Source organism: Halyomorpha halys, unplaced genomic scaffold (assembly GCF_000696795.3).
Source record: "Halyomorpha halys isolate HHAL.00 unplaced genomic scaffold, Hhal_1.1 Scaffold272.1, whole genome shotgun sequence".
NCBI classification, from domain to species: domain Eukaryota; kingdom Metazoa; phylum Arthropoda; class Insecta; order Hemiptera; family Pentatomidae; genus Halyomorpha; species Halyomorpha halys.
In genome coordinates this window covers 556,281-575,964 of record NW_027108767.1, presented here as the reverse complement: position 1 = coordinate 575,964, position 19,684 = coordinate 556,281, and the positions used below count along the sequence as shown (strand labels likewise).

Sequence of the window (19,684 nt, the reverse complement as noted above, 5' to 3'; positions counted from 1 at the left end):
AGGTAGTTTAGTATACTATGCAGTAGTTTTTACATTTCTCAAAATAAATTCACAAAACGTTAATTTCTAGCTGTTCGGATAACATTTGTGATTTTATAAAAAATGTATCTCAGGGACCATAAGACGTACATACGCTCTGCCAGCACTAAAAATAAAAGTAATTTCACTAATTATAAAGCAATTTATGAATGGTATTTTCGTAGGGGTGGTTATGATATTTGTTATGATATTTGCATATGAATATAAATTTTGTTCGAACCACTATAAATCAATTTATTTCAGTAATTATCATAAAAACAACTCCTCCAGCGAATATACTACTTTATAATACGTTTAACTAGCTTTAATTTGAGTTTTTGCAGACATCTGTACATAATATGATTTTTGAGATATAGATTTTTCAAAATAAATTCACTAACTACTGATTTTTCAGTACATTTTTTTATGAAACGATGCTTTTCAAAAAGCTATATCTCCGGAACTATTGAACGTAAATATCTATATTAGGGCTCATATTTTAGAAAATTTACTCTGCTTAAAATTATGTTCTCTAAGAAAGTCTAAATATTAAATACATTTTTCTGTGAAAGCTTATTATATATTTTTAAAAAATTATTTTCCCACCTTGACCGTCTATCATATCACATTAACTTTTCTTCTCACCTTAAAACTTAATTAAAAAATTTTTTTCTGTCTCTGCAATACACCGATTAATATTATTACCAACACCGATTAGGGTCCAGTCGTAATATCATCAACATGGAAAGATGTTATTTCTTGGATCAAAGAAATTTGGTGGCAAGACGAATGGTTCATCACCAGAGACAAGTTAAGAATGGTCCAACAGACAGTGAAACCTCCAACCAGAAACTTTAATCTGGTACAGAGAAAAGATGTTGTATTAACCCGTCTTCGTACAGGCCATACTCGACTAACCCACTGTCATCTCATGAAAAAAGAAAATGCACCGATGTGTCGCTACTGCTGAAACGATCTCACAGTCAGGCACATTCTTACTGAATATATTGCTCACGAATCACACCGGTTCTCTTCAGATTTACAGGAGATGTTGAGAGAAGATCCCACAAAAATAACAAAACATTTTTACTTTTTAAAAATAATTAATATCTATGCTCACAAATAGTCTAACTCTAATTCCAGCAAGTATAAGTGGACCCATAATTTAAAATAGTAATTTACTCAATTCTAATTGTTACTTTATAAAATGTAAATTGAAATTGTTGATATGTAATTGTAATTGTAAATTTGTAACTTTCTGACTTCGTAATCGTAACTTTGTGATCATGTCAATTGTAATCTAATTGATAAATCCAGTGTAACTGGCCATAGTGGTTGAAACACTTAAATAAATAAATTATGTTCTCTTAGGTTTTCTAGTGTCGTTGATAGTTTAAAAATGTACAGCTCTGAATGAAAAATTAGTTTATTAAGGTTTTGAAACAGTCGTCATTGTTTATTCCCCCTACCTATACTTGGCACACTCATCAATTTAGACTAGTAATTATACATAATTCTGATTAAAGTAGTTAACAATTAGGGTGAAATAACTGAGTTTTGTTCACCATCATTACATTGAGATGATACTTTACGGGGCGCTATGGGATACTATGTTCACATGACGCTATAGTCAAAATCATAAAGCTCTAACATACATGTACGCAAAATCATGCTTTATAAGAATTGTATTATGATTTGCAATGTTTACATTGATATTTGCTATTCTCGTAGTACAAGTAAAATAAAGTTAATTTATATTTAAATTAACTTCTCTTACCCCTGTCGAACAGATCCGCAACCTTGGACTACATTTGGACAAACGATTAACCTGGAAACCTCACACAAGACTGAAAATACAGGAAACTGGACGTCGATTTCGACTATTACAGCACTTACTAGACAAACGGTCTAAACTTGCAATACATTACAAAAGACTGATCTACATGACTGTAATAGGGTCAATTTTCTCTTCTTGGGCTCTTGTACTATTTGACTAAACATGTTTTTCTTCACTTTTTAAATATCTATAATGTTAGTTATTTTCTAATAATTCTGTAATTCCTTTTATTAATTTTGGTTGTTATCTTATTTTTTTCTTCTTAGCCCTGATTAAGGGATGTAATTCTTTATGAAACGTTGGAATTACTAAATAAGTACTTTTAATTACTTATCTGTGTTCTTGATGACCGCTTCTCCAACCAACATTCTTATTATTATTTTTATATCCTACTCCGAAAAAAAAAAATAGTGGTTATTATCGGAACAATAGGTACAAAATACTAAGCCTCAATAGAGTGAAAGCCTAGCGGTCCTAAGTACTAAGCCTCAATAGACTGAAGGCACAGAGGTACTAAGTACAGAGCTGAGAGGCCAAAGAGGTAAGACGACGGAGTTGCTGATTAATGTTTTGCTGTGTCATTTAGTTGCCGGCTGGTTCTCTTATCTAATACCTCTCTCCTGTAATGGCGTTCTACATCCGCCGTTCATATCGTTCCTTCTCAGTTCAGGGATGATTTATTCTCAAAGGAGGTCGAGGTATTACAGTAATCGCTAATGGTGGTAATATTTCATATTCAACAGAGGGCGGCCTCTATACGTCGGCTTTATTACTAATGAATAATATAGGTTCGAATCCTCCATGCGGGACTACAGGAGAACAAAACATGAGGAAATACCTAAACTAAAACTCAAACATTTATTTTACTCTTAAATGAGTGATTTTGATAGAAATTAAAAAAAAAATTGAACTTTCAACTCATTAAAAAAATTAAGTTAAAAAACTCATTTATATGACTATAATAAGGCCTTTCCAGACTTATGGAGTTGAGCTTATGAGCTCCAGTAACCCTTTCAATTCGTTTTGTATCCGATCAATACAATCCAAAATCCCTCGTAAAATCCTCAATGCTCCTTACTTTGATGTAGACAAACGACTAACCTGGAATCCTCACACAAGACTGAAAAGACAGTAAACTGCACGTCAATTTCGACTATTACACCATTTACTAGACAAACGGTCTTAACTTCCAATGCGTTACAAAAACCGGTCTACATGACTATAATAAGGCCTATCTGGACTTACCGAGTTGAGGTTTGGGGCTCTGACCAATTTGTTGACACAAATAAAATGATCAATAATAATATATAATATATGGATCATTAAGGTCTTATATATATTATGCAACCGATCTAGCCCGAACCAGACATCAATCCATCCATTATAAACTCCCTAACCATCCATACTCACTAGTTTCCAACTTTGTTTCCACTTCTTTTTCTGAAAATCACCCAAGACACCTGAAAAGAAGATGGCCTCGAGACCATCTAATGCAGAAATATTATTTGAGTGCAAACAAAGAGTAGTTTCTCAACAAGCCTGTATCATACCATTATAATTTAACATCGAATTTTTTAGATGTATTTCTATGTTAATGTCAATAAATAAATTTTTAGAAAAGTAGAAAATTAAATTAGTTGATTATATAAACAAAATATATAATAATCGCAGCTCTAGCTTCTAATTCACATAAGGTAAAAAAACAAAAAACAATATAATAACCATAAAGAGAGCTAAATGAAACATATAAAGCCAAAATTATTTTATAAATATACGAAAATATTTAGTAGTAAAGACTGAAGAAAATTTCCTAAAATCATTATTTATTTATAAGAAATAAATTCTAAGGATTTTTTTTTATTATTATTTTATATAATCCGTTCTCAAAACTTATCTTTAGTCTAAAGAAAAAGTAATTCACGTTAATCATAAAAGTATTTATATAAACGGTTACAAGAGTAAAATTATTTTTAAAATTTATATATGGACTTACGGGCTACAATACAAGATTAAATTCCTTTGGTATCCAATCCTTACAATCCAAAATCCTTGGTGTGTTGTAGAGAGAGAGAAAAAAAATTAAACTTTTTAATTAAGTTTTAAGGTGAGAAGAAAAGTTAATGTGATATGATAGACGGTCAAGGTGTGAAAATAAATTTTTAAAAATATATAAACATTTACTAGAAAAACGGTCTAAATTGCCAATCCATAACAAAATACTGATCTACATGACTACTATAAGGCCTATCTGGACATACGGAGTTGAGCTTTGGGGCTCCACTAAACCATCAAATTCCTCCAGAATCCAATCCTTACAGTCCAAAATCTTTAATGCTCCTTATTTCATTACAAATCAAGTCATCCATCAGGACCTCAATGTTTCATTTGTTGCCGATTTGGCCAGAACCAAACACCAATCCTACAATGATAAACCACCCAAACCCACTTGTTTCTAACCTTCATTAGCTGATAATCCTCCTTGGCGTCTGAAATGAAGATGGCCTCAAGATCGTCTCCTCTAGAAATGTTATAGGAGTTCTATCAGTGGGTAGATTCTCCACATGTTTTTATCATGTATGTTACCTACAGGAAATTTACTTGTTGTATATATGTGTATACAGTTGTAAATAACAATAAATAGTTAGATTCTCTATAACTCTTTTTAATGCTATTTTATAACTACCAGCAAATTGGCGTGCTGTAAATTTCTATAAATTAATTTTTAAAAAAATTATGTATTGAATTTGTATTGACTATGTAGAGACTTGATGCAAGAACTATTGCGTTAGTGCAAGAAAGGTGACCGATCGGGAAAGGGACGAAGGCGACGTGAAAGCGACTCCTTTGAATAACAAATGAAATCAGTTCTCGGTAGCGAAGTGGCTTTGAAAAATATTCTCTTTGAATTGAGCCAATACACTTCCAAGGGAGATACGAAAATAACCTTATCTTTAGAAGTTAGTTGGCTTCATAACAAAGTGAACCTCATAATGTTTATATATAGTAACTTCTTTCAGAAAATTACATAAATTAATATGAAGGAGTTCGTTGGGGGTGCGTTGAATAAACATAAATAAACAACTGAACAAAATATAAATAATGGTGTATAAAAATAAAAACTGACCGTTTTTTCTAATTCAAGATTTCATAGGTCTGAAAATATTTTAAATCCTATTTAATACTTACCAATCCTTAATACTTCCTTTAGAGCATTCTCTAAGCTTCTTTAATCGTATTTGACTTCTTCAAAAAAAGCCTCAGTTTACTTATTTGTTTCAAACAAGTAACATGACAGTGCCCTAAGGGATTACTGGAAAAACATTTCGCACCCGCTGAAGAAACTCGTGAAATTATTAAATATGAAGGGGAAGGTGTCCTTGACAAGCCCATTGGGCGGCATTAGTTTGGAAAATTTAGCAGTGGATATACGACGTTGGAAAGGAAGAAGTGCTCCGTGCGACCATTAATGGATATTGATGAGGTTCTGCAGGAAGCTGTTGAGTCAAATCCGTCCACAAGTACTCGCAAACTTGCCAGGGAGTGTGGTGTGTCGAAAGATACTGTTAGTCGCCATCCACTCTCCATGGGGAAAGTTAAAAAAAAACAGTTGACTGGTCCCTCACGAATTTACTCCTCAGCAATCAGCAATCACTTTCCGTTGAACCCAAGAAAAGATAAAAAAACTTGATGTGCTCGAACTCTTGCCTCCCACTTTGCAGGGCTTCATAAGGGCTGTTTATTTGCCGCAAGAACATTTATTTATTTCGGTTTCCTTCCATATTATTCTCTATCTAGGCAGTCCTTGTCTGTTATTTTCAATGTCTTTGTTTCCCCTCTCATTCGCTTCACATATTCTCCTACTTATATTCACGGATTCTGTCGAAGAGTTTCTTGTTTAGTCTGCTTTGGTCCATTCTCATCATGTGCCCGTAGAATATCAGTCTTCTGATTCTTATTTCGGTTTCCAGGTCATTTATCTCCCTGTATATTTCTCTGTTGGATCTTAACCTGTAGCCTTCCTGTGTTTTTTTGGGCTCATAGATTCTCCCCAGGATCCTTCTCTCTATTTTCAATAATTTTTCCAGACTAGGGAGACATGTTGCCTCCATTCCGTATAAAATTACTGGTTTTATGACTGTATTATAATGTCTTATTTGGGTTAAACGATAGGTTCTTCTTATTGTAAATATTGCCTTTTGCGAAGCTTTAGCCTTTCCAACTTCGTGATTTTCTCCTTCATGCTCTCTTTCTCCGAACCGTTATTGCATACTATCTCTCCTAGATATTTAAATTTCATTGTCTCTCTTATCCGTCCATATTTCGTCTCTATTTGTTCACCTTTATTTATTAGAAGTTTTTTTTTTCTTCTTGTGACTATCGTTCATAACTCCTCTTCATTTTATTCAATCCATACGTTAATATATCCGCTAGAAAGTCGAATGTCTGTTCTATTAACCAACATGAACTAAATTCATTCAAATACCCTTGTATGAGGGCGAAATATGAGTTTCAAATTAAGAAATGATTTTCTATCGTTTCATTTTATATCTCTGTTTCAAATTTGTTTAATTAGATTAGGTTTGTGCTCTTTGGTGCAGTTTATAGAGCCCTAAACCACTGTCAAGTTTGGTGTAGATTGATTGTGTTGTATCGAAATTATTTATATTTTTTTATTTTTAAGAAGGAATCAAAGACGGTCAAAATTTTGGGATAAACATTTTCTTGTCTATATTTATTTTCGAAAATTCGTATTTCAGGGTTTCTTGAGATGCTAAAAAAGAATATTAACATTGTTTCTTATCTAAAAAATCTTTTACAACACTTTAATAGTTAAATCGGCCTGTCTTAAAGTAAAAATTTTATTTTCGTTCCTTATTGCATTTATTAGTTTAATTTATATTACTAAATAATAATAATAATAAAGGCCACGTAAATATTTAATTTTAACTAAATACATTTATTTATAATTTTTCAATTTTCTGGAGAGATTCCTTAATTTTAAATTTAATAATGATTTTTTGAATTTAAATAGGGAATGGGAAAGTTGGGATTTAAGAGAATTTGATGCATGAAAATGTTTAACGCTATTGTCAATAGATTTAGGTAAAACAGAGTTGGATCTACATTTAAGGATGAAAATTCTCTGTTCTGTTTTATCTACTAGGCGCTTATTAAGGTTACATAAGTTATTAATGTGATATTTATGGGAAGGAAATTGTAATTTAAGAAAAGAGTTTGTTATCAAAGGAAACAAAAGAAGAAAGATGAAGTGAATTATTAGAGGGAATATCAGGTGGTTGAGGGGTCACAATACCAGTGAAAGAAGTTTGAGATCGAGGGGGTGTAGATTTATTCTGCGGGGAGGGTTGATGAACAGAATTATGTAAAATGTTAGAGGTGTGCGGTGCAGGTGTGAGTTTCGCCGTAGGCCTGTAATTTCTAATCCTAGTACTACGGCGGAGAGATAAGGGTGAATTATTTGAAGAAGAAGAAGAGATAAGAGAGGAGTGAGTAGCAATACGGTGATGAGAGTAGTTGGTCCCATGAAAAGAAGAAAAAAATTCTTCTACCGTCTTTTCTAGATTGAAAGCTAAATGGGTCCTCCCAGACTATTGGGTCTCACAGAACCTAATAGGACACGGGGGGTTTCGGGGAAAGCTGCATAGCTTTGGAAAGAACATCGACCCCCGGTGCCCAACGTGCGGAGTTCCTGAAACAGCAGAACACGTAATAATAGATTGCTCTGCCATGGAAGGACACCGAGCCAGGCTGTCGAGAAAGACCGAGATTTACGCCCTCGCCGAGTCGGACCTTCCCAGTTTGATAGAAGAAGAGAATTATCCCTTCTTCAAGGAGTTCATTTACGGGTGGAAGGAGGTGGTGGGTCCCACTCATTACACGATGGGAAGGGCTTGACCACCCAACATCGGCGAGCCACCAGAAGATGAGGAAGCTAACCCGGATTGAGACCAGGAGGGCTGGACCAGCCTGGTAACTGCAGGAGGCACCCAGAGGGATGCAGTGGACAAGGTGCAACTCCATCAGACGTAGCGCTGGGCTGCACCACAGTAAAAAAAAAAAATTAATTGAATAATTAACAAAAGAATAAAAAAGGAAAAATTGGTGATCCTAGGGAGTAGTGGCATGCGCAAACCCCAGCGCTCTACCCCACTGCTCCCGCACCCCGTATGCCAGAGATGGCAAGGGAGGGGGATAGAAAAAAAAAAAAAAAGCAAAGATGGAGATTGAGAAATGAGTCGTTGGTTTTCAGGTGTTGTATTGGAGTGAAGAGTTGTGAAAGCTGTATCTTTTTTAGAGCTCCGTAGATTATACAGCATATTGTATATATATATATATATATAAAATATGCTGTATAATGCTAATGGTCCCATCTTTGCTTCATGAGACCAACTACTCTCATCACCGTATTGCTACTCACCCCTCTCTTATCTCTTCTTCTACAAATAATTCATATATATACATATAATAATATATATTATATGTACAAAATAAAATCATTGGAGATAGTTTTTAATATTAATATTATTTTATCTGAAATCAAATAATTAAACATTATTATTAAACATACTGTTATATTATCATAACATCTGGATACGTGGCCAGCAGCTTAAAGAAGTTCCTTATGAGACATGGCAAATATCCTGCTAACTATATCCTGCGGCCACAAGAATGGTGGAAGGACCTCTTCAAGTTATTCGGTCGCCAGGACAAACTTCAGCTAACAATATTCCCTTCTCCGGGACGGAGGCAGGATCCGATGGTAAATTAGGTTGAGTGACTATATTAGGTTTAGGATAATTCCGGCCAGTCACCGTACCCCCACCCCTGTCACTTCCCAAATCGGATTCGATTCAATCTAGAAATGGGATTATTAAGTTTGCCCTGTATCATCAAATTTACTAAAGTAGTATGTCCGATGTGTAATAAATAATAATTTGATATTATGAAGCAATTAAAATAAACAAAGTCATATCTTGGGAAAAAAGACGAAGTTAATTCAAATTTTACATTAGGTATAAGGGGAAAACGTTAACTACCTAAGAAAATTTGTAAAACAGGAGCTGAAGAGAAAAAAAAAAACGTCATTTCACTCCAATTTTTTATAACTTTATTGAAAATTATGTATAATGAAAACTAGTCAAAATTGGTGAGTGGTTATAGTACAAGAGCCCAAGAGGCGAAAAAAGGCAGTTATCTCACTCTCAGTTATTAGTTAGTAAACGTATTTTGAAAAATTTATATCTCAAAAACCATTTGCCGTAGAGAAGCCTATTAGCACTCAAATTAAAGCTAGTTTAATGAGCTATAAAGTAGTTTATGATGTTTATCTTCGTAGGAGTAATAGCTTACATGAAATTTGCTAAAATGAATTGATTTATAGTTGTTCGGACAAATTTTCATTTGCTTAATTTATATTCATATGTGAATATCAAAAACACTACAACCTCTACGAAGATAATTGTCATAAACCACTTTATAGTAAGTTAAATTTCCTTTATTTTGAGTGTTAGCAGGCATATGTGCGTATTATAGATCTAGAGATATATTTTTTCCAAAATCCAACATTTTATATGAACAACTAGAAATTAACATTTTGTGAGTTTATTTTGTCAAATATCATAAAAACTACTACTCCTACAAAGATAGACATAATTAATTATTTTTTATTAAATTTAACTAGCTTTAATTTGAGCGCTGGCAGACGTCAATGGTTTCCGGAATAAAGTTTTTCATAAATTAAATTTATTGTCCTAACAACTAAAAATCAATTTATTTTAGCAAAAATCATGAAAACTACTATTCCTACGAAAGTAAACTTCTTTATAATCCATTAAGCTAGCTTTAATTTGAGTGCTAATAGACATCTATACGTCACATAGTTCCTGAGATATAGAGTTCTCAAAATAAATTAACTAACTACTAATCTTTCAGTAGATTTTAAAGAAATTTTGCTTTTTAAAAAGATATATCTCGAGAACTATTGGACGTAAATAGCTCTTTTAGAGCGATTATTTCAGCAAATTTACTCTTCCTTAAATAATGTTCTCTTAGATTTTCTAGTGTTGTTGGTAGTTTTTAAGATATAGAGTCCGAATGAAAAAATAATGTTTTTTTTTTTGGTTTTGAAACAGTCGGGATTTTTTAATCCCCCTACCTATACTTGGCAGACTCATCAATTTTGACTAGTAATTATACATAGGTTTTATTGAACTAATCAAAAATTGGGGTGAGATAACTGCCTTTTTTTCTTCCCAGCTCTTATACTAGAAGTTCAGTTACTTTCGATGCAGCTAAGTAGAATATATTGTTCGCATCTACCCGCTTTATGAGTTATTATTATAAAAAGTTTTTGTTTTCACTTCATAGACAAGGATTCAGCGACTGTCCGCATGCAGTGGATATCAACTGTATTCCTTAAAATACTTTTCATATCCACTTTGTTAGTTTCTTGGCTCATCTTTCTTCGTTCTTTCTCATGACATTTGTTGAGGGACCATGTTTGGCATTCATAAGGCATCACAGGGTAATATACAGCTATGGAAAGTTTATGATTTTAGAGGTTGGTTGATAAGGAAGAAGAAACTGTCTGTCAAATCAGCTGTCCGCTCCTTCTAATATATGAAAATCAATATTTATTTGCTTGTAATTTTTGAGCTGTTTTACCGGAAAGATAAGATTAGATTAGATTTTTATTCAGGGCGATCAACATCTAGGTTATTACACCCTTTTTACTTTGTTTATCTTCTTGTCTTCGACATTTGATAGTTGAATGTAGACTATTTCCTTTTTACACTGGTCGGTATTGGTGGATTATATTTTAGTATAAAGTTGAGTTTTTTTCAGAAATTTTATTATTTTGTCCATGGATTCTGCTGAGTCTTTAAGGGCCAATTCTCTTGTACGAGGAATTTTATTATATTCGATGGCTTGACGAAATGATGAGCATTCTTCAATTATATGCTTTATCGATAATGGGGACTGACAGGTTTGGCAAATAGGTTGGTCCTCTTTTGTGATTGAGTGGAGGTGTGTTAATTTGGAAAGTCCTATTCTTACTCTTGCAACAACCACTTCTTCTCTGCTGTTTCCCCTTATGGCACTTGTCCACTTTTGTGTGTTTTTTTAAACATTTCTTGGTGAGTGGTACGTCAGCCCACATGAATCCCAACTTTTTCGGATTCTGTTCCTTAAAAATGCCTCGTATGTCTTTCGGCTCGTAAATTTGGATTGGTGGAACGTTCATTGTAGCAGCCTCTTTAGCCGCTTTATCCGCTGCATCATTTCCAGGTATTCCTGAGTGCCATGGAGTCCAGAGAAAGGAGACACTTTTTTAAGATGTTTTAGCATGTCTATATAGTTGTGAATTTTGTCGTAAAAAAGTAGATATTACTACTATTTATTATAACTATTTTTGAAAAGTCGCCGAAAACCTTTAAATACTAATTTTCAATGAAATAAAAAAAATAATGATTTTTTTTTAAATAAAATTTTTTGTAGGTATTTTCACTGTCCACTGTTTATATAATCGTTCATAACTCCTCAGCATTTTATCCAATTCCTGCGTTAATACAACTGTTAAAAAGCTGAATCTCTTCTTTTTCAACATTTATTACTAATATTAAGATTTAATGCTTTTAAGGGGGAAACATTTTTTTAAAACTTTTCAAAATTTTTATTTTTATGTTTTATTATATCAAATAAAGAAAAACGTTTAAACGTTTTATAATATACCTCCGGTTCTAATTTGTTTAATTAGATCCTCTTTGGTTTAGAAACTGAATTTTTATAACTGAATTTGTAGAAAAAATATTGTATTTTAGTTTAGCACAGAAACCATTTATCTACAAAATCCAATAAAATAAATTGCATTCAGCACAACTTTATTCCAACCCCGTTGGGAATAGGCATACTCTCCTCACGCACTAACACCAAATCAGAAAACTGCCACTTCCAACCTGCAAATATTGTCAGTCTATTCTCAAGATTAAACATATTTTTGAAGAATGTACTCACTATTTGCCAACAATAAACAGGATAGGACTGACAGGGGCTCCTGCAAAAATCCCACATTCAAATCATTCAATCAAAATTCCTCTGATAGATCAATCACAGTCCCTTTTACATTAAAAACAAATTATCACGCAAGAGACAGAACATATCCTATGTAATAAAAAGAAGTACAAAACTTTTCATGATTTACTCCTTTAACAATAACCTCTAGTACAAACATTACTGACTAGCTCACTACCACTAAATCTGAAAAGAAGACCGAAACGCCTATAGTACATTAGGTGTATGTAATTCGTTAGAATGAAGATACCCCTCATTGGAAGGTTTCTCTGCTCACGAATTCATATTAATTCTACGCGGAGGTTATGAACTGATTACAAATTTACAATACATGCCAAAAAGCATATGGAAAAAAAAAACAAAATAAATAATAATAATAAGCCTATCTAATGACATGTGATTAAATACAACAGGATAATTTATATAAACATCTGACTCACACTCGCACCTATAATAGATGAAATTAGAGTGTTTAAACAAACAAACTCCTTTATATATTAATACAGATTTTTAAATAAATTCAATACAACTCACCTACAACCTTTAGATAGAACCTCTGGACAATGGGAGGGTGCGAGGACACCTGACACTCGAAGACCCCCTGGTCCGTGTGGCGGGCGTTCTGGAGCCGAAGCTGCCAATCGTGGGGCCCCCTGAAGGAGGGGCTGTATCTCGGCTCACTGCTGTATTTCTCCTCCCCGACTGATAGCAGGCTCAGTTTGTCCCCGTGTCTTCTCAGCCAAGACACCTGAAAAGGAATGGGTTGTGAGCTATGTATCCTAATTTTTATATATACCTATAAACTATTTAGAAACTATATAGTTTATACTATACTATACTTGTATGAAGCATGCCTTCAACTAAATGCCAGGCACACATTCACTTTGGGTTGGCTGATTGGATTTTAGTGGACTGTATAATTGAAAAATAAAACATGATTGAATGAAAATAAAATTCTATTACCTAAGTTACACAGTGGTGTAGAGGGTGGCCGAAATAAAATATTTATGATTAGTTATTAATTAACCATAATTTAGAATAACTGTGCTATGAAAAATTGTAGATATAATATGGTGGGTGATGATGATGTGTATGTTAGTAATTGCTAGGTGGACTTACTCCATGATTCCTTCACCGCATTCCTATGCCTCTCTCTCCTCCGCTGCTATGAACCACTCCTTCAAATCTTACTGATGAGTGAACAAAGAAGAATTTACTGTTGGTTTCAAAGCGTAATAGCTCTCTCTTCTGCCTGGGTAACTTCTCCTCACCACAGAGAGCGCTGGAGGAGGTGAGTTTTGACTGTTGGCTTCGTGGGGTAGTATAGTAGGCTAGTATTGCCTAACTTTTGGTAGCCCTCCAATTCAATCTTTTGGTTCCGTATGTTACCCGGAACAATACTATATGAGGTCACTCATGGTCTTCACGAAATATTGTATCACAAGTGCAAGAAACAATTTAAAGAATTCACCAACAGCATACAACTACAATGAATGTATGGAGTGACGACTTTCTAATATTTTGTATATAGTTGTTGTTTTGACCAGGCAGTCCGTATCTGATTTACAGCGGAGTGATACCTAGGTCAACTTTAAGTAATCCATTTCAGAAGAAGTTTATTTGAAGATGAACAAAGAAAGATTAAAAGTACAGAATATATTGAGGAATAAATTGAGATACGTTGTAAAGTCATTAAGTTCATTCCGTATGCGATCCCTCCTAGTTCGGCCTGCCACCCTCCGAAGGTATCTCATTTCCATTTCAGTAAATCTGCTTAGGTGCTTATCTAGCGGTAGCCAGCTTTCGCTTCCGTAAAGGAGGGTATATAGGTAGGTATACAGCCTTGAAGATATGTACTTTAACATTCTTCTCTACCTCCCTCTTTCAGTGTTGCTGCGGTGGTAGTGTATTGAATTAGTATTCTTTATCCTATTGGATATCTCTTGGTATATATTTACATTCCTGCTGATCACTGTTCCGAGGTAAGTGATTCGTCCAATGTTTCTAATGATTCACCTTTGCAAAGTATTTTAGTGTATTCCTTTTCTCAAGATCCTGTTTCAAATCTACGTCTCAAATTACTCAGCGAGACGGCCGGAACTTACAAAGTATAGCGAGCCATGATATACACCTGATTTTATTATTTCATTTTTTCTTCATTTTTATATTTATCTCTCTTAATCGAAACTCATCTATAACAGAAAAAATGTCTTTGGTGTTCGTTATACAGAACACCAAAGACAATTTCTCCAAATTTTAGGGTTTCCCTATAAATATTATGTAGTATCCCATATGTGTTCTTACACAAATATATCCCCCGTCCAACATATATGTATGTATAGTTCCGATATATATACATTTTTCTTGCACTAGAGACTGTATTATAAGTGCTCGGAGGGAAGCAGAAAGAGCCGGAGAACCCTAAACAACTCGAGAGGGAGCACGGACATCGATCACTACTAGCGGTAGGGAAAAAAAACACAATCTCTTCACCGAAGCAATCATTCACTAAGTCTTTATCGAACAGTTGGCAGTCCCCTTCACCCCGTTCTTCCAAGCCTTTATTGACTCGGTTAGTTCTCGTCAGTGTGCGCTAGTCGTCTAAAGTTCTTTGTAAATAGTTTGAAAATCCCCCCCCCCCAAAAAAAAAAATCGTTATAAAAATATATCTCTAAATAACTAGAACGACTCATATGATTATTAAATTTTATAAAAGAGAGGGATGGTTTGGTAAGAAATATTAAAAAAGAATTTCTGTCCGAAAACCGAGTCCTATGAAATCGCGAGGAAAGGTTCTGTCAATGATAAATTAATGTAAGAAAATAGTTCCTATTTATTGTAGCCACCAGTTTTAAAATTTATGAGATAGATTTGAATCTATACTACCAGGAGAATGGTCCCTTCACGTTCCATTAATTCCATAGCTAGACTATACCAACTTAGAGGACTCATATCAACACCTTAATGCCACAAGGCAATCAAAGTAAGAAAACTCAGTAAAAGTATATATAATAATTTTCATGTATTATATATGTATGATGTACTTATTTATTTTAATCAAGGGTACGAAAAAAAACACTAAGCTACGTAATTAAATGGATATTAAAAATGTTCTTTCGTCCGCTAATTTTTTTTTTTTAGCTAATGTCACGGGTGAGTTAACTGATGAGAATATCAACCAGGAAGACCACTGTATCGATTGATGCTCCTAAGGTAATATAAAAACTTAATGAAATGAAAGGGTGTAAATTAAATGGAGTAGGAAACAGTTTAACAAAATAATAAAAATAAAATAAAGGGAAGGAATAAAGGAAGAGGGAGAATAAAATAAGAAATAAAGTAAACGGGCCTGGTTAAGAGGCCGCAGATTTAAAAAGATTAAATGTAAAAGAGGAATTTAAAGTGGAAAGGAGTGAGAAAGGGAAGAAATGAGGTGTTAAATAGACTATAAATATTTAATATATAATAGTATGTATATTGTTTATAGTAGAATAACAGTGTAATAGTGTAACAAATATACAGATAAGATTTTTACTGGCCGTTAATTTTGAATTTTTTTACGATGAGTCAATAGTAAAATTAATAATTAAAAAAATGACCTTTTTTCAACCAAATATTTGTATTATTATTATTTTTATATAAGATACAATTAATACTCAAAGTATAGTCCAATGTTATCTACCGTCATTAACCAATTGCTCGATCCCACGCTGATACCATTCTTAAGGATGCCTGTCAAAGAACTCTTGAACCGTAATTTTAACTTCCACAAAATTATTAATTTTTTCTCTTGAAGAAAATGGGCCACGGGTTGAAACAAGTAGTAATCCGATGGGGTGAGGTGTGGAATATATGGTAGATGAGGCAGGAGTTCGATCCCATGAAGTTCTTTGAACTTTTCTTTGGTTCGACGGAAAGTGATTGCTGATTGCTGAGGAGTAAGTTCGTGAGAGACCAGTCTACTGCTCTTTTTTACCTTCCCCATGGAGAGTAGATGGCGACTAACAGTATCTTTCGATACACCACACTCCCTGGCAAGCTCGCAAGTTCTTGTAGACAGATTTGACTCAACAGCTTCCTGTAGAACTTCATCAATATCCATTAATGGTCGCACGGAACCCTTCTACTTCTCCAACATCGTATCTCTACTGCTAAATTTTTCAAACCAACGCCGTGCAGTGCGCTGGTCAAGGACACCTTCCCCTTCATATTTAATAACCTCATGCCATCTACGGAGCTTCAATGATTCTATGGCGGACCAGGGATTCCCCGAACCCATTTATATTTAATTTATTCATATATTCATGTATTTATATTATATTATGTATTGTATGTATTTGTAAATATGTATTATGTATCGGTTATATCGGTAAATATATAGGTTCCTGATGGAAACCGTCTGGAAATGTATGCAATATATTTAACTCAAGCACTAGATACCATAGACTCCCTTGCCTTGGTATGCTAGATATGAATATTTATAATTATTCATTGGAGTTCTTCTCGTGTTTACTAATTCACTATGCTATTTTTAGAGGTGGCATGCAGGGATTCCTAATTATAAAGTAAAGTCTTTGTTGCATATTTTATATTTACAATCATATATGCATTAGCAAGAATAATATTATGAGAAAGCATGATGGATCTATTTCCTTAAACTTTAATCATTATATTATGAGTTGAGAAGTACCAGTTGGGATCTTTCTTATTTATATTTACTCTAAGTTTATCTTGCCATCCAAAATACAACTGAAAGGTCTTACTTCGGTGCGCCTGTCAGTCTTGGCAGTAGTGGCGGAGCGGATTTTCGGTCCCGCTTCGCTCCGCAGCCTACCGGTGGCCTCCACTGAATCTCGGCGATTTGTGACATCCTCCTTCTCTCTCAAGACTGCTCTTCGATTCCTCCTCAACTGATTGGCTGATCTTCGAATGCTTCTTCCTTCGTCCCACCTCCTCTTTTTAATTAATTTTTCCCCTCTACTTTTTATTCCTTCCCACTTCCGATCTCCGTTTTTCCTACCTTCACCTACCAATGCGATGAACAGTCTCGGGTGTGTGTGCCCCGGTCCACACCTGGTTTCTATCTATATCTATATTTCACATTTAATGTTTTGTCACCAGGGTCAATGACACATTACGATTCCTTTGGTATGACCTCTTAACAGATCCGACATGCCAACAAAAGAACTTACAGTAGTCTCTTTTCTCCTGGTGCTAGTGCCTCTCATACATATCATACCATATTTTTTTGTTTTAATTCACTAAATTGTTGCTTTTTTAAATCATATAAGTTTTTTTTTAAAGTTTTATTATTTATGTGTTTCAGTTAAAATTACACAGAGGCTTCAACATACGGATATTCCATTGTATTTTTGTTCTTAATTATTTTATCAGATTTATTAATATCAATAGATAATACAATATTTATCCCAATATATCGTTAGCTTTAATGTGTCTGCCTGTATTGCTTATGTAAAGTTTAGATGAAGTAGTTGTGTGTTTGTATGTGATGGCTTGTGTTTTTTTGTTTTTTTTATTGTCTGAATTTATAATATAATTTCGTAACGTTTTGGTAGGTAATCTACGTTGAACACTATAGTTGAAAAATATGGTTCATATATTTCTTAAAAATAATCGCATGTATTATAATATTTTGTAGCTGTTCACAGTATGGTTATTATATTGAGTTCCGCAAGCGACAATTGGAAATACTAGATGTTGGAAACTAGATCCAGTTGTACCAGATTAAGCCAACACTTGATGTTCAGATCGTTGTGGGCTATTCTAAGGTGAACAAACACAGTGATTTAAACTGTAAGGTAGCCGTTGGGCGCCACATTCAAGTGCAAGGTGTGGGACGAAACTGTTACCTAGATGGGAATATAGTGTCAGGATCATGGGCGTTAGTGTCTCTATGGGAACGCCCAGTGGGTTTCCCTAGCACTTGTCTGACACTTCCTGGAAAATATCTAAAAACCAAATACTGAGAGTGTAAAGACGTGATTTTTGTATTTCTGATTATATTTGTTAGATTTGAAGGCAATTCAAATTCAATCGAATTTTATATTTAAAAAAAATTATTTGTCTAAATTTACTACTGAATTAAAATATACACAAGCAAATTTGGTATTGGTTTAACAATGACAAGATACAGACTTGTGGAGAATCTACCCATTGATTGTTTGTGGACATATCTTCACATTCAATAATATTCAATACGAATTTTAATAATTACATTTAATTAATAAAGTAATTAGAACAAATAAATAGGTTTTATTTATTTCAAATAACGTAAATAAGTCATTACAATGAAAATCTTTAGGTGTGAAAATCTCATAAACAAAGTGTTTGCGGACATACCATCAGAGGAATTTTTGAAAATTCACCCTGTATATTATTGTCATATCTTCTAATTACTTAACTTTATTATTTGTTTCTTTATTCTAATATTTGACTTGTATAATTCATTAGTAGTATATATATTTTTTCCACAACTTTAATTTTTAAATTTAAATAATCATACTTGAAGAAGTTTGTCGGGGGGTGCGGTCAGCAAAGAACAAGATAAATAAACAAAACCATATTTATTTATTTTATGCCGACGTTTCGACCTGAGTTTCAGGTCTTCATCAGGGGTTGTGGCGTGTAAAGGGGAAGATGGTAACTGACTGTCGCCACAACCCCTGATGAAGACCTGAAACTCAGGTCGAAACGTCGGCATAAAATAAATAAATATGGTTTTGTTTATTTATGTTGTTCTTTGCTGACCGCACCCCCCGACAAACTTCTTCAAGCATTAATCTACGGTCAACTATCTACACCTCATCTTAAATAATCATATTTCGTTGTTTCTTTGCATTATATAATTTTATATTTTCAATAATGTTATTTTACTTACAAATTTGATTACATATATATATATATATATTTAATTATTCTCATTCTATACAATTATTTAGTTTAATCATTCTATATATCCTTTTATTTATTGGTTGTTTTTGTTCTTAGCCCTGATGAAGGGTGGAAATTCTGGCCGAAAGGTTGGCACTAGTAAATAAGTTTTTTAACTTATCTGTACTCTCTGACCGCACCTTCAACCATCTTCTTCTCATAAATATTATCCACGGTCAACTACATCATTAATAATTTTTTATTCTTTTACGAGATCAAGCATGTTATTTATTGTAAACTATTAAATTATATTTTTTAAATAAAGCTCTAGTACGCTAATAAGGAAAAAAGGATACATAATCATATTGTTTTAAAATAAATATTAAACTGATATGAGTTAGATTTATATGTATATATTTTTTTCCTCAAGCACTCACAGGTCACGGCGCCTCATATAATGTCCTGCACGTGGAAAATAAATCCTTTAAAAATCAATTCAAGGAAATAAAAACACACAGGGAAAGTGAATGGTTTGGAAAATAAACTAGCTTATAATTATTTTCCGAAGACCAGAAGTGAGTTATTTAAATTACCTATCAGATTTCTAATGATTTTTTCCTGGATTAGGTAATAACATTTTATGACGACCATTAGGGCACTCTTGGGGTCTCTTATTACTGTAATAAAATTTCAATATTTTTTAACGGTAGGACCTCTAATCTGATTCCAAGCTTTGATTCGATTCCATTAGAAATTATTAGAAGCATTGAGGTAATCCAAAATGCTGAGTTGGGATCTTCAATTTAATACATAATTAATTTTGTTTGATCTTCATATATATATATA

General features: G+C 33.5%; 1 protein-coding gene across 1 annotated transcript in view; it reads right to left on the bottom strand.

Annotated features, from left to right (window-relative positions):
- Positions 1–19,684, bottom strand: part of LOC106680638 (zwei Ig domain protein zig-8) — a gene marked incomplete at its 5' end in the record, with an annotated part of 485,449 nt that overhangs the window by 50,970 nt on the left and 414,795 nt on the right. Inside the window, 1 exon segment of the mRNA XM_067047092.1 lies at positions 12,482–12,695. Coding sequence (XP_066903193.1) covers positions 12,482–12,695 — 214 coding nt within the window.